Here is a 16,395-nt window from a genome sequence, read left to right as displayed (position 1 = left end):
TTTTGAAGGCTGAACAGGTTCAGGTCCCGCAACCTTTCCTCATAGGACCTACCCTGCTGTCCCTTGATCATACGAGTGGCCCTCCTCTGGACCCTCTCGATGCTGTCCACATCCCTCTTAAAGTGCAGCGGCCAGAACTGGACGCAGTACTCCAGCTGCGGCCTGACCAGTGTCGCGTAGAGGGGGAGGATCACCTCCTTGGACCTGCTCGAGATGCATCTGTGGATGCACGACAAGGTGCAGTTGGCCTTCCTAACCGCCTCCCCACATTGCCGACTCATGTTCATCTTGGAGTCAATAATGACTCCCAGATCCTCAATAATGACTCCCAGATTTGGACACATGGCATGCCACACGCACAATGATAGTGTTTGGCCAGGTTCTTAAGTATCTCAGTGTAGACTGCTCTGTATCTCTTCGCCACCTCCTCACTTTGCCTTCCTGCAGGAGGACTGAGGCTTAACTGCTGCCCCAGAGCACAGTAGCAGATGCCATGACTCACTGCCCCACTTCTCTTTCTTCAACTGGATTTCAAGGGTGCTTCTTTAAGAAGCCATTAGCACCTCTCTCTGAAACCCAGTCTAAACAAACACTCAAGTGACATGTTTTCAGAGGCGAGGTGGGGGGGAGGATTTGTTCAGAAATCTGTGGGCAGGACAAGCACATGCGAAAAAAGCACCTCATAAGGTTACTGGAGAGTTTGAGCCCTGCCTCTTCTGCATGCTCCCCCCTGCACCAACCTGGTTCACAGTGTCTCCCTGGATCTTCATAAAACCTGGGAGAGCAAGTTTCCAAGATGCTTTTTTCTCCTCTGGATAGCTTGGTCTTTGAATGTGAAGCTGGTCACATGGCAGTTTCTGTTGAGTGATATTACCTTTTTCTTTATGGAAGTAATGTCTGCCAGGGACCTAACCGGCACCTACATAGCTGCAACACTGAAATATTTGTCATTCATGAGAAGTTTGAACTCTGTTTCAGCTTCTGGGAAATTAGGATCACCTTATACACATATTTGTACAAGTAAAGTGAAGGAGGAGAGTCCTCCCAATTTTTAGTCCTACAGCCAACTGATTAGGGGACTTATGCAGAGAACCAGTCAGATGTTAGCCCTCCCTCTCACAGAGGAGACCAGGCCATGGGCTAGGGCAGGGGCAGGCAATTCTTTTGGGCAGAGGGTCGCTTACCAAGTTTTGGCAAGTTGTCAAGGGCTGCATGGGTAGCCCTGCCCCTTGACAGATGCCCCACCCCCCAGTCATTGTTTTGGGACTGGAAGTATTGCCCCCTAACCCCCAACCGTTGTCACCAGAAGTCCCTCCCCTTGCCCCCAGAAATACTCCTTTCAGCAAGGGGTTTTACCATCTCAGAACCAGAAAAATACCAAATTATATTCTAAAAATTGAACATCTACAACTTTTATTAATTTGATTTAAAAAAATATTTTTGTCCTGATTTACATGTTTTTATGTAGTTTACACAGAGGTGATCACACAGTAGCCTTGGTGCTGGGTCCTGTCGGTTTCCTCTGGGGCCTACTGTCGTTTTTGACAGGCAGCCAAGAGCAGATAAATATTAATTATTAAACCTTTTAGGTGCCTCACAGGCTGGATAGAATGGCCTGGTGGGGTGTATCCATTCCGTGGACCGTATTTTGCCCACCCCTGGGCTAGGCACTACTCAAAGCACTCTTCATCCCTCCTCTTCAAGCTGGGTTACTGCACTTCACATTTAAATGCTATTATATGAACAGCAGTCAGACAGTTTCTACCCCACTGGGGAGAGAGTCCCTGGTCTTCCAAGGCAACATCCACCTCATTGAACGACTCACTTGAGTTCCTCTTCCTAACCCAACATAGTGTCTCTTCCTGGCTATCCACTGGGCCAGTTACAAGAGGAGAGCTGGTGAACACATACCTAGTCTGCAAGCCAGTAGTTAAAACACTTTGTGGTGCACTGGATCACACAGACTCAAACCCTACCTATGGATGAGAATGGCCTAGCATGCCAGTCTTTGTGTGCAAGGGCACTGACCCCTAACTAGAAGGCATGATAACTGTCATTCTCTAGAAACAGCTGTTAGTTGTGTTTAGTCTCCTCTCGTCTCAATTAAACCAGTGAGGCTGCCATAAAATTGAAGTCCACCTTGCCAGAGAACATGTGCACCTTTTGCTTGGGACCTGCTTTTCTACTGCCTTGTTAAGTTTGTTTATGTAGATGTTTTCCAAGTAGGTGAACAATTTAACTGTTCTGGTTTAGTACCCATAGAAAGACAACACAGAAGAGTAGAGACCTGAGCCCATCCTGTATAACCATTAAAAAAAATTAAAAGACAAAACAAGCCCTTGTGCAGATGTTGAATTCAGTGGTTTTGCAGCTGTGTAAGTGACAGCAGAAGTCAACCTATAAAGGTTAAGGCTCCTTTCCCTTGCCATGACACTCAAAGTAGCAGTTAGATAAAGCCATTCCAGTAAACACCATATGCTCTGAATAAACATGAACTACAATTGATTTTTCAAAGAAAGAAAACCGAAAATACTGAGTGAAATGACATAGCAAAATTTATGCACAAGATGACTCATTAATTTACTTCCCCCTGTGAGAGTTAGGTAAATGATATTTACATTCTTGTGACATGAGCAAATAAGTAAATAATAAATAGTGGAAGGCTAGATCTTTCAGCTAGGAGAATGTCATCTCTTAAGAATATTATACTTTGAGTTATGCTTCTATGACAACACTGAAATTAGTACAGTCGTATGTGTATAATTAAAGCAAAATATGTCTGTTGGCCCGTACACTACAACCCCCTGGAGATTAGGTAGATTTTTTTGTCACCAGCCAGAGTTTAACCAGGGAATTAATTAATATTTTGTATATTGCATTTATAGTTAATTCATTTTTTGAGTTTGAGATGTATAAATGCCTTAGCTGCTATAAATGATAGATCCAGCACATCATACCCTTGAGTTTGCACTTTACTGTTGCTACAGATATAGCTGAATCTAGTTTTTATTAATGTAAATAACAGCTTGCTGTGTACAACTAGGATGAAATTCTATTTCCCTTTGTGCATCTGAATGGCAGCTTTCTAGCTTAGTACCAAAAATACCACTTACACACAAGTATTAATTCCATTTCCCCTGCATTGTGAATACATTGCTGTATGCACAGAGACTGCATGCTTAGTAGGATACACACTGGCTATGCACATATGCAACAAGGGGGGCAAGACAGGGACTGCACTGAGGCCCATTCTAGCCCCGGTCCTCTTCCCATGCTGCCAGTGATCAGCTGTTTGGCAGCTGGCAGGAACCATGTTGGACCTATGCAAGCCCCTGTGTAGTCCACCCAGGTACAGATTCATTTTAAGGCACCATTAAAACCATTTTCATTTAATAATTTTGTGGATGGTTTTGCTTTTTGTAAAACCATTAATTATCTGAAGGTGTGGCCAGGTTACATTTTAAAATGGGATTAACTAGTTATTCTCATTTTAAGTGTAACATCTTCCAGGGGTCTAATCTACAAGAATACAGGCAGCCAGAAATACAGTACTAGTAGATTTTAGTCTCTAGATGCAAAAGTCTTTCTCATAGCTTAGCCCCAGGAGTTGAATGGTCCTAGCTCCCTCATTCAAGCTTGAATCTATGTCTCTGATTTCCAGGAGGAGGGCACCAGGCATCATGCCACCAGTCGGGCATTATCTATGCCCCTTCTCTGGCAATCAATCCTATTGATTGCCCTGGGACAGCTCAAGGATGGAGATACATGGGTCTAGGAAATAAATAGGCAAGAACGAGGGTATGTGGCTCAGTGCAGTGGGTGCTGCCCTAGGAAGATGAAGTAGGCTCTGGGTCATACATTTGGCTTTTACTCCCAAAGCAGCAGAAGATTCCCCACTGTGCTACCCTCTATTCATTTCAGTCAGTGGAGGGTAAATGCAAGGGGCTGTGCCTTAGCCTTAAAAGTAGCAACAGAGGTATGATCAGTGCCAGAGTTTGGTAATGCCAAGTCTGTAGTATGGTGGTACCCTAAGCACTCAAGTATTGGGGGTAAAACATGTGGCTTTGGGGCTTTCCCCACCACATTATTTTTTCCAGGACTTACGTTTGGGTATGCATGAACATAGCTGCATATATGCCCAACCAGTGCATACACTTAAATGGCCAAATCACAAACTGAGAGCCAAAAACCATGAGGCAGACAACTAGAAAACTGCCATTTAGACACACAAAAGGAAATAGATTTCCACCCCTACAAACAGAAAAATCCTTCAATTTGAAATGCTAAAATTCATCATGCTTTGTCCAGGATAAATGTTGGAAATAAAGAGTGATAGATCAAAGTTTCTTCTTGGGTTGTATAGTCCTTACTGTGCAGCAAATTTAAATAATTGCTAATTTTCTTCTAGGAGTATCAACCTTGTAACACCAACTCCTGTCCAGAGTTAAAAAAAACCACCCCATGGACTCCTTGGACTCCAGTCAATATCTCAGACAATGGTGGCCACTATGAACAACGGTTTCGATATACTTGCAAGGCACGACTGCCTGACCCAAATTTGCTGGAAGTGGGAAGACAAAGGATTGAAATGCGTTATTGTTCTAGTGATGGTACCAGTGGATGCTCCACAGATGGTAAGCAGAAATAGAGCAGCTGAATGATATCATCTGCTAGTGAGATGGTTTTATTTCCATTTTTGTAAGAGTGGATCTTCATGTCTTGCTGTGTTTTTGCCTAATAGAAATGTTAATGGAAATATGGACATATTGATCACAACAGGGAAACTAGCTTATACTTTTCTAGACTTAACTTATTATCACAGGATAACTAGGTATTTTTACCCCAGGCTGTAGGATTTGTACCTTGTTGGAGAGTTAGATAAATTATATTTATGCTTTTGCAATGTAAGTAGATAATAATACCCAATAGAATGCTGTATCTTGCAGCTGAGAATGTCATCAAATTATGATTTTGAAACAGGCTCCCTGTTAAAGATATTCTACTCTTGGTTCCATTCAAATAACACACTTGAAATGAGGAGGGCTGTTTATATGTAAACTAGTTGTTTGAATTGTTCTTTCTCAAAATCAACTCCTCAGGGTAATTGCTGTACAACTGGCCTAAGTACAAACAGTCAGAAAGCCCAAGACTAAATTGATTCAATCTTCACAGGTTGATTCAATCTTCAATCTAAGTTGCTTAGATTGAACCAATAAGCAAGTGAATAGATATTCACTTTTGATTGTAGCAATACAGTCATATGCCTGCCATGGCCTAGGCCAGAAGTCAGGGGGTGCTAGAGAAAGCCTCCTTGCTTGGGTGGAGCAGATAGTTTGAGCCAAGTCTAGCCCACCCACCTTGCAAGATGGGAGTTGTAGGGGAGATACAAAGCAGCCTGGGATAGGGGAGATGTGAGTTAACTTGAATCTAGAGGGGATCTGGGACAGAAGTTCAATAAATTGATTTAAGTTAAATCAGTTAAGTCTGATACTGCATCCATCCAGGTTTATTTTAAACCAGTTTTGGCCATTTTGAAAATAGTTTGTGTGCCCTGAACTTCTGTTGTGTTACAGATTTGAACTGGTTTCTAATCACTTATACCAGTTTATGTGTAATTTCTGTGTCCAGCCCTGAAGTTTAAATCTTGAGAACTATTTCATTTCCTTTTATTCTAATAGACTTTTGTTAGATATTTTATCAAAATCTAATTTTATTTGTTAAATATTGGCTATGCTGATGAAGAGAGCTTTTCGTTCAGTAATTTTTAAACCATTACTGACTGTATGCATTTGACCATTAACTAAATACATAACTTATGAAGTGGATAATTTATATTATAAAAGTTTTATGCCACCTAGCTATCACTACTGTTTTCAAGTTTTGTTTCCTTCTGTGAAGACGGAAAGACCTCATCACCAAAGTGTGTGTAACTTTAAATGTATTTTCCATACACAGTTTGTTTGCATTAAGTTATTTTCCCTTCATCAGTAGTCACCAATGTTCCCTCTAAGGTGCAGTGGTCCATGAATGTGCTGCTTCAGTCTGTGAGCAGCTTACAGGGAACATTGATAGTTACCGATATCCCATTTCCTCCAAGAACATGACCAAACCCTTCATAAACCTGGCTGAACTCCTCAGTTTCCACTGCATCTGGTGTCAGTGAGTTCTCCACTTTAACAAGACATACGGAAAACTAAAACTCTTGGTTCCAAAATGACACCTTTTGTTAGACCAACTGGGAAATTGCAAGAAAACTGTCCTTTTCTGCAAGCTTTTGAGATCAAAGTCACTTCGTCAGGCTCTGAGAAAAGTATAGATGGTACAAGATGGTAAAAAGTCCCCATAGGTAGGAAATAAACTTCATTTTTGGACAAAGGGAGCTGAAGATGGAAGGCTGTCCCTCAAAAATGAAGATGGAGGGACAGCCTTCCATCTTCAGCTAGTTTTTGTATGTCTTTTTGTCTCAGACCAACACAGCCACCAAGTACACCACTTTAATAACACACTGGGTGAAAAAGAACTGCCTTGTGCTCATTTTAAACTTACTATCTGGTAATTTCGTTTTGTGACCACTAGTTCTTCACTGATGAGAGCTAGTCAGTAATAAATCCCTATTGACTTTACCTTCATTATTTAGTATTTTGTAAATCCTTCTCATGTCCCCCCTTGAGCATCTCTTTTCTAAACTGAACAGGCCTGGCTTTGTTAGTCTCTTCTCATCAGGAAGCCCCCTCCACACCTCTGACCTTCTCTAGCTCTTCTATATTCTTTTGGAGGCATGGGTACCAGAACTGGGCATGGTACTTAAGGTATGGACACACTGTGGATTTACCAAGGTACATAAAGATACTTCCATAATTCTCTCAGCAAACTCTCCCTCATTTTAGGCCCAGATGGCCCACAGATCATTCTGTCCCTAATAAAGGAATCTTGTTATGTTTCCAAAATTACATGTGGATGCCAGTGTTTTCAGCTGTCACATAATTAACTATTCCTCCTTCTGGATCCTGATTCTAGGTTGAAAAAAAAAAGTAGTATATTTTGCAGTTGCAGTACCCCTGCAACTGGTGTTTCAACCTGCAGAGTTGTTACACAAAGGAGCTACTGGGGGCATCCAGCACCAGGCTGCCTGTCCAGAAGGGCCTGATGGTAGCACCAGGTTGACTGCACCTTGATCCCACCCGCCCTTGCCCCATGTAAAGATTGGGGGCTGGGCCGGGACATATGCCCTCACTTGGCTGCCTGTGCCATGTGTCTGGAGGGGCCGCTGCACTCCGGGCTGGGTCATGGGGCAATGAGTGCCCAGCAACTCATCCAGAGGTGCAGCGCAGGGGAGGTGGTGGGGGGCGGTCAATGTGCTGGATAAACCACTGGGCTGCAATTGCTCCAGCCCAGCTGGGGCCCCATTCACAGTGAACGGGCCCCCGGCTGGGCCAGGTCATAAGACAATCCCCACAGTGTAGGAGGGAGCAGGGCAGCGCCCTGCCCCTACCATTCTTCCTTCTGCGCTGTGGAGGTCTCGATCTGCCTGCCCTCCCCCACAAGCGCAGTTACACTTACCTGCCCGCGGCTGCAATCCTGGCTGGGAGTGCACGAGTATCTCAGTGTGCCTGCCCCTCCCCACTCCTGCAGCAGCCTGTGGCTGGGTTGGGGTGGGTACAGGTCATTAAAAATTTACTGCGTGGCAAGATTTTTTCTTGTGCATGGCCACGCACGCACACAGCTTAGAGAGAACCTTAGTAGCCACATAGTTCTGAATAAAAAAAATAGCAAAATATATTTATTTTTTTGAGATATTTAGATGAAGTCCAGTCAAATTTTATTTAGTAAGTAAGAGTAAGTTCATTGAAATGTATTAGTAGGTATAAAAACAATTTCTTTTGCCTGTTAGAAAATAGGATGTATATATATTAATTTCTTTTTCATTAATATCTGTTTGGGAATCCATTTAACTCAAATGTTCATAATGATAAAGGCCTCTTTTACATTTTTCTAAATTGCTAGCCAGGCTCACAATGATATCACGTAAGAGGCTTAGCTAAACTTTGTCCCAGCATTATTTTTACAAAATATTTTTAAAACCTGTCTAGAAAGAGGTTTTCTTTTGTACCACCCATAGATAACTCGCATGCTTTACATTTTTATATTTCCACTTTTTAAATAGTCTGGCAGATGTCAGTAAAAATATTTTTTGTGTCTGGTACTTTGCTGTTCTTGTATTAGTGCTTTTAAATCAAGCCAAGAGGGTTAGCTAAGTCTATAAACGTATGTTGTGAGCAAGTGGAGTATAAATAAAAGCCTCAGAGTTTCATATTAGCTAGGGTCAGGAGGGACCTGAACAGATCATCTAGCCCAACCCCTTGCCACAGGCAGGAATGAATGCTGGGTTCACAAGACCTCCCCCAGCCAGGTGATTGTCCAACCTCCTCTTGAATTTACCCAAGGTAGGGGCGAGGACCACTTCCCTGGGGAGTTGGTTCCAGATTTTGGCCACCCTAACTGTAAAAAAATTGCCTTCTCATCTCTAACCTAAACCTATTCTCCATCACCTTATTACCATTATTCCTCATCACCCCAGGTGGTGCTGGGGAGAAAAGGGCTCTACCTATTTGCTGTTGATCTCCCCTGATGAGTTTGTAGGCAGCCTTGTTACACACTGCACTTAGAGCTGCTCGAATGTTGATGTGTGTTAGTGCGAGCTCCAGTTCAGAGCAGTCACACTTTAAGACTAAAATTTTTCACTGACTGTTCCCCCACCTGTACAGCTACATCTTGCCACTAGGGGGCTGGGGAGCAGGGAGCTGGCTAGAGCTACAGCTGTGAGTTGCCAGCAGAGGACTGGTGAGCCAGAAACAGGGTTTTATCCCTGCTCTAGGTCGGGGCATGAGAGAGATGGGATGGAGGTGGGAACGTGAAGGTGGGAGGTGAAGAGTTAATAGGATAGGGATGGATAATAAAATTGAAGGTGGAAAGGAAATGGGGATGGGGGAAGGGTGATAAAATGAAGTTGTCCAACCATTGAAGGATAAAATAAAAAGTAGTAAAAATAAAAGAATTTAAAAAGAAATAAAGAGGAAATAAATTAAAGAAGGTCTCATGTTTTAATACATTGAGATTTGGGAATGGGGTGTGGGGTGTGCTGGTTGTGCTTCCCAGGAAAGCTAGGAGGTGGGAGAAGTGAGGAAAGGAGCTTTTGGAGGAAGCCACAGCTCATGGGGACCCAATGCAGCCCCTTCCCTTGTTCCCCCTCTCACCCATCTAAACCCCACTCCTGGACCTGTCTATGCCCTGCAACCTAGCTGGCTGGCATGTGCTGTGCAGGCTGTTTGCATGGGGTCACACAACTTGAGCTAGGAAAGTCACACTCTCAGGGGCAGGAGGGGGAGTTGATTTGGTGTCCTGGGCAGTAGAGTTCAGGGAGTGGAAAGTTTGTCCACAGAGAACAGGAGGGTGCAGGGGGGACACTGCATCCTAGAAGACTGACACTTGGATGGCTTACCTGTGTGGAGGGGCCATACATTAATAGAACACAAGCTGGGTAACCCAGATCAGAGATAAATCTGCCTTGGAGTGGTGTAACTTTGAGCTGCCTTTTAAAGTGTGCTTAAAACTACTTCCATGTGTTACTGTGTGGACCAGAGGTAGGCAACATTTTTGGGCAGAGTGAGAAAAACACCCGCAACCTCAATTTGTAAGATGTTTGTGTGCCGGGATGGATGGCGGAGGAGCTGTAAGGGGAATGATCCTTGTTGTGGCAGTGCAGCCCCAGCCCCTTCTCCACTGTCCACCTCAAGGTACATGTGCCAAGCAAAATGCCTTCATGTGCCACACTCTGACACCCATGCTGGGGGTTGCCTACCCCTGGTATGGACAATCCAGGGGTTAAGACCTCCAAGTGCCACCTAAAATTAACGTGTAACAAGGCCCTGAAGTATACAACACTATGCACAGTTTGCTTCATTTTATTTCCTGCAGCTCCACATAGACCAAGAACTGGAAACATAGTTTATTCACTAATTTATTATGGTCTTTATAGTTGTAATCAATTAACTAATTCACCTGTGTTCAACTTGATCTTCCAGGCTTTGTTTTTTACATTAAAACATAATAGTCGACAAACCAGTTGCATCTTAATACCCGTGTATGATAAGTAAAGTAGCCTTAGTAACAAAAGGAGGTTATTACCTGTATTCGGTAAGTCAAGCATTATGAAGTTAAATGATATAAACAAGGCCACCAAGTAAAGTGCAGTTTTATACTAATTCTGAGTTACCTGACTGAAGTGCAGGCGTGATTTTGTTAGCCCTGTTAAGTGTGTAAGTCAGGGGTGGGCAAAATGCAGCCAGTGGGCCGGATGTGGCCCACCAGGCCATTCTATCCAGCCTGCAGATTCCATAAAAAATTCAGAAAATAAATATTAATCTGCCCCTGGCTGCCTGTCATGCTGCCGTTGATGGCTTGCCAAAACTCAGTAAGGGGCCCTCTACCCAAAATAATTGCCCGCCCATGGTGTAAGTGCTCCCATTATAGGAATAGAGAGACATCTGCTTGTCTCTAGAGGGCAATCAGCAACCAAAAGGGGTAATAGAATTGCCCCTACACAATACTTGTGTAACTTAGTTAGACTCAAGCTGCACCTTGTTCATTTACCAGGTGACCTAGTAGCCTGCCCTTGGTTTCTTTACTGAATCCCTGGGAATTCCTCTTGCTTATTCTTTTGCTCAGAAAACTGGACTGACTCTTTTTGAAGTAGTTATGTTTTTGAAACCTGTTTCTGCAAAGTGTCTTCTGCTCTTCATGTGTGCTGAAGCCTAGCAAAAAATCCTGTCTCCCTTTATAAATGAATCCATCTGTGTCTGCTTGTTAAGTGGAAATGTGTCAGTAAATGTAAAAGATAAAGACAATAGTAGTCTGACTTATGCTGAATAAACCTACATGTAATGCCCTTACCATCCCCAGTTACCATCCACTTCCCAAACTCTTTTATCACACCAGTTTTTATGAGTTCAGTTAGTTTTCTATTCATTTCAGTAGTAACTTACCTGCATCAAAGATTTTCTTTTCCTACAGAATCTCCAAACACATCTGCAAGGTTCTGGTGATGAATAGACCCCATGTTTTTTTCACTATCCAGCATGAGGGTCAGAGCTTTCTTAACGCTGCGACCTCAGCAATTGAACCCTTTTGCTAGAACAGATCAGACTCAGCCCCAAATTGATAATCAGTAAAGGCTTCCCCCAGAAATAATTTTCCTAACAAGACAGACAGAGTCCTCTACACACAAAAAGAAATCACCTGGCGGGGGAGAGAGAGAGAAAGTGTTTTTGTTCCTTATCTTGGGATCTTTAATTTACACAGTGTTTGCACATAGCACAGTGCTAGGCCAGAATCAGATTTCCATAGTTGGTGCATATACAGCAAGGAACCAGAACCAGGCTGTCCTAGAGGAGAACCCTAACCACTTGGTTAAAGTGGCAGGATCCCAATTACTTTTTCTCCTCACTCCATGACTCTTCTGTCCTTATCTGTCCAGTGACCCAGCTTCAATGGGGCTTATGGGGAGCACCCTCACCTACAGTTTTCTATAGCCTGGCAGTCGGAGCACTGTCTTGGGCAATGCATTTAATCCTTTCAGATTATGGTAGGGCTACAGTGTGTGGGCTGGATAAATATACTAGGTTTGGGGGCAAAACGTGGACAACAGCAGCACCCCTACCACCTTCTGAATCACTTATCTTCAGAATCTCAGAAGTATGGTTAAGTGTTGTAAATTGCAAGTGAACATAAATCCATAATGGAGAGTTCAAATGCATCCCTGTACTTTACTAGGTTTTGAGTGTTGTGTTCCCCTCTACTTAGGCATTTTCCATAGGCTACTTGTAAGGAGGGACTAAAAATTCGGCACCGCAACTCGTAAGTTTAGGTATATATTGAGGTAATTTGAACCATGCCCTATAGGTAAACTAAGGTAGATTTGTTGGTATATGTACAGCAGTTTCATGCAGCTGCAAGTATAGAGAAGTACTGTGTCAGTACATGGAAAGGATATAATCTTAATTCCTTCTTTTAATGGTAATAACGACAGACTCTTCGCTGGTGTTGTCTTGTGATAATAGAGTTGATGTTTCTTAGATATACCTATTATGTCTAAGCCTTATCTGTTGGGTTGGGAATATGTTCAACTAACAGAGAAAAAGCACACAACATGTTTACTCTGGAGTAATTTGATTTTGTTCTAGGGTAAAAGGGGATTTATGATGTACAACTTTATACCAGGATAAGTCACTTACTCCAGGGTAACGTTACTCCATGAAAAAATCAGTAACTTTGCCCCAGTGTAAATTTTATGTTCTAGTTAAGTTCTAGTTATTTTCATTAGTGCAATGGGGTATTACTGGCTCCTCCACCCCGACCCCTACTGGTGAAGCACTGTAATAGTGCCCACCTATCGCAGGTAGCTGCTGTAGGGGATCTGGTCATGTGCGTGCTCTGGACATCAGTGTAATTACATTCCAGAGTGTAATCTAGGGTAAATTGCTCCAGGGTAAATGTATATCCATAAGCTTAGGTTAAGAACTCTGTTGAGTAGCAGGGCATCTAAGTTCCTTTGTATCTATGGCCCAAAATTTTCTAGAAAAAAAAGGGGGTGGAGGATTGTAGCCACCATTTCAATAATGCAGTCTCAGCAAGATATTTCATTTTAATCTCTTTTTCATCTCCCAGCTTCTCCACTGAAAAAAAAAAGGTTAACTTTTCAAAAAATACAAAAATAAATAGAACTGGAAACCTGAGCCCAAATTTCCAACCACCATGTAGTACAATAACCCAAACCTCAAGAAATAATAATTTCTAAAGGCAAGATGTAATTTAGCCCTACTTCTAGTTTAGTCCTAGTCTCTTGTGAAGAGACTGATTAAATAACAGTATTAGCCGTAGACGAGCACCACAGGTTATCTACACCAGTTTTATTTTTAACTACATTCTGAATATAATAATGTCTTCCTGTCAGGAAGAATACAAGCTGTGATTTTATCTCTTCAACTGGCTCATCAAGGCTAAGCTAAGTCATTTCAAGATAAGAAGAAAGTGACTTTTGAAAGCTGTGTATTCAGTTAGATTCTAATATAATAAATGAAGAAACCTGTGTTACAGGAAATTTACAATAACATGTTTAAACACAAAAAGCCAGAGACTGGAGGAAAATAAGGTTTTCATAGTAATATAAATTTTATCCCAGGGCACGTTACCTGAATTATTTGTATTAAAATATGTAGTCTTAATATTGTATTAGTATTTGTTGTCCTTACATATTATTTACATTATACAAGCTGGGTTTTCAAGTTCACACCATGCTGATTGGCAGCATTCTGAGGAACAGCATTCATGATTTGTTACTTTTATTTGCAAAACATTGGGAAAAAATTTAGTTAACTTCTTCCCTCTACAAGGTTCCCTGCTGTTCTTTCAATCTGTGTTCTTTAGGTAAAATACAGACTGGAGAATAATGAAAAATTTTTCATTCTTATAAGCCAAACTAACTTTTAAAGCAAATTCTTCCCTTTTTTACTGGGTACCAAATGGTGAGGCTAAATTAATGCTTGTGAAATACTGGAAAATCCTTCGGTTGAGTTTGCTGAGTGGAATATGCACCCTCATCCCTGCATGCACCTGGCCTTGTGGTGCTCTTCACATGAAGTCCAAGTTAAGAAGATCCCAGTAGTTTACAGAAGACCCTTCAGCGCTAACATTTGAACTCTGAAATAAGAATATAATGGTTCTTTCAGTGTCCTGAATTAATTAAGGAGAGATGCGCCTGAAGCTGGAGTGTCAGGGCTCTGGACCACGCTGTAAACTGTATAATTTATCAGAGGTAGGGCTCTTGCCTTTTCATCACCTGTATTCTGACCTCAGAATCCAACCCAATGGGTCACTGAGGCTTTCCACAAACTGGTATTATTTTTGAGCACCTGGTGGGAGGCACATTTTTGTACACAAACATTAGCTTTAGCTCGCTTTCCTGTAATATTCAGGAGAATACCATATATTGCTTCTTGAATAATTTCAAAGAGTTCTTTGGAACGTAATATTTACAAAGTGAATATTATCACCACCTCCAAAAGTCCACTTCATTTGCTAGGGGTAGTTAACTCTGTTCATCTGAAGGAAGGCAGACTAGCTCATTCAAAGAGTTTTTGTAGGCTGCAGCCTGCTTCTTCAGATGCTATAAATGGACTTGTAAAGAACATGGTAGAGTTGTATTGCTAGACCGGTCTGTTTCAAATAAGGTTAACTAGACATCTTATCCCTTGTCATCTTGAAGAGGTGATGGTCAGGCTCATTTTGCCCTCCTGTACCTTTAGAAGTGATTGAATACCAAGCTGAAACAAGAATATTATGAACCCAGGAAAGATCTTTGGAGTAATCCATACAGCAGGGCTGGAAACCTACTCATCTCAGAGTTGTCTTGCCCTTTTAGCTTGACTTGAGGATACACCCAAAAATGTACCAAGCATAGCAAATATCCTCTATCTCCCAGATGGAGAGATTATGGACATGGAATATAGGGAAATGCAGAAACTGTGGAAATATGTCTCTCCTTTAATAAGGTGAGTATAAAATAACCTTTCCTCACATTTTACAGGAAGGGAATAGATAGCTTCACACTGCTTGCAGAAAATGAAATTAAAAAATAAAGCCGAGTTCAATAGTTTTTCCTTTCTCCCAATATTTTTATAATTTCATTTTTATTATATTTATACATGAAACTATATACCCAGAATTCAAATCAACCTGGTAATTTCTTGTGATTTATAACTCTTGTCTAAACAGAAAACTCAATAAGACTACGAACACTATATAAGTTGCTGTAAAGCTGTAGAAAAAGTGCTAACAGTAATATATTCTTGTAATGCTCTGGAAAGAAAGAGACACAAGGAAACATTTGCTGTAACAAGAATTTTACATTAAATAGGTCTTTTATACATTATTATGTTTTAGAGCTAAAGGTACCCCTGAGGTTTCCTGTAAAGCCATTTTTAAAACTGGATTACTGCAAGAAATCTGATATATTAATGAGAAAACGTGAAATAAGGTCACACATTTCCCTTCAGACTGAAAATTCTCCCCTCAGTGGGATCTCCACTACATCCTAATGCTATTGTAAAATGATACAGTGCTGCAACATTTTGTCTAGCTAAATACTGACCAGTGGAACCTAAGAAAGAAGGGTTCTGTCATGATTTGCAGTCCAGTTGAAACATTGCCATTTGAAAGTCAGGGGTTGGAGCAAGGGACAAAATTTGGCACTTTCTTCTCATGCCTCACTCATCACATGCATAAGGCTGGCATTCCAAATATTCACAGTTAGGCAAGCCCACAAATAAAGTCATCCACAGAGCTAGGACTTGAAACCACATCTTCCACCCCCAAACTGTTTCTGCTTCAAGCAGTAGCAGCACTCTACCTCTATAGTAGGAGTCCCAGAGTGCTAACATTAATAGAGGTGATCCATGTTGGCAATGGCGGGAAGAATTCCTTTAGTACAGAGGGGAATTTGTATCAATGCCATATGTTGTAGGTATGCTTTGATACATTTCTAGTGTAGCTCAATGGATCAGGAATGAATTAAGTCCTCAGTTGAGTATAATTGAGAGTATTCCCTCCCATCCTGGATCTAGCCCTAAAGGCTATGGACAGACATTCAAAAGGCCTGAACCTGAATTGATTCAATCTTTGCAGATTAGTCTAATCTGTCTTGGTTGAGCCAGTTTGCAACTGCACAGACATGGACTGAAGAAATGGCAGTACATGCCTGCAGTGGCTCAGGCTAGAAGCCAGGGGATGCTAAAGCAGGTCTCCTTTCCCTTTGACAGTACTGAGCTGAGGGCGGGGGGTGTGGCTAAGCCCTAGCAAGACACTCTAACTAGGGAGGGACCCCCATCCTGCCTGCACCATCCCAGGCTTTCCCCTGCTCACTGCTCAAGTGGCGGGAATTTTGCCAGACCCCAGCCCTGGGCTAGCACTCTGATGCAAAGGGTGCGTGTGCAGTGAATGCATCTGTTGATGATACTGAGTTTTTCAATCTCCCTCTCCCTGCATCTTCATACTGTCTGCAAACCTATAGGCAAGGGAGCCAGCAAGGAGCTGATAACAGAGCTTTTATCAGCCCATCAAGAACACAAAAGCTTCTCATTAGTTCAAGTTCTTCTTAAACAGTTTTTTCCAAGGAAGGAACAAAGGGACGTTACCAGTTAACCTGTTGATTAGCTCCAAAAAGCCCTAAGCAGACACTGTTCTGTCTGCTTGTCCCAGTGAAATTGCACACGTACAGACACCTCTAGGCATTAGCTAGCATACCACATGCCTAGGGTCCGTGGAGCTGGGGTCCATGCTATG

The 16,395-nt window shown here is 42.1% G+C and overlaps 1 protein-coding gene across 1 annotated transcript in view; it reads left to right on the top strand.

The window, feature by feature from the left end:
- The window catches only part of SEMA5A (semaphorin 5A), a 510,735-nt gene that overhangs the window by 435,214 nt on the left and 59,126 nt on the right, over nt 1–16,395 (top strand). The window contains exon 15 of the mRNA XM_019521077.1: nt 4,409–4,634. Coding sequence (XP_019376622.1) covers nt 4,409–4,634 — 226 coding nt within the window. The remainder of the gene's footprint in view (nt 1–4,408; nt 4,635–16,395) is intronic.

This window comes from Gavialis gangeticus, unplaced genomic scaffold (genome assembly GCF_001723915.1).
Source record: "Gavialis gangeticus isolate Ggan-Ray unplaced genomic scaffold, GavGan_comp1, whole genome shotgun sequence".
Classification (NCBI taxonomy): Eukaryota; Metazoa; Chordata; order Crocodylia; family Gavialidae; genus Gavialis; species Gavialis gangeticus.
This window is presented reverse-complemented; position numbering and strand designations above follow the sequence as displayed.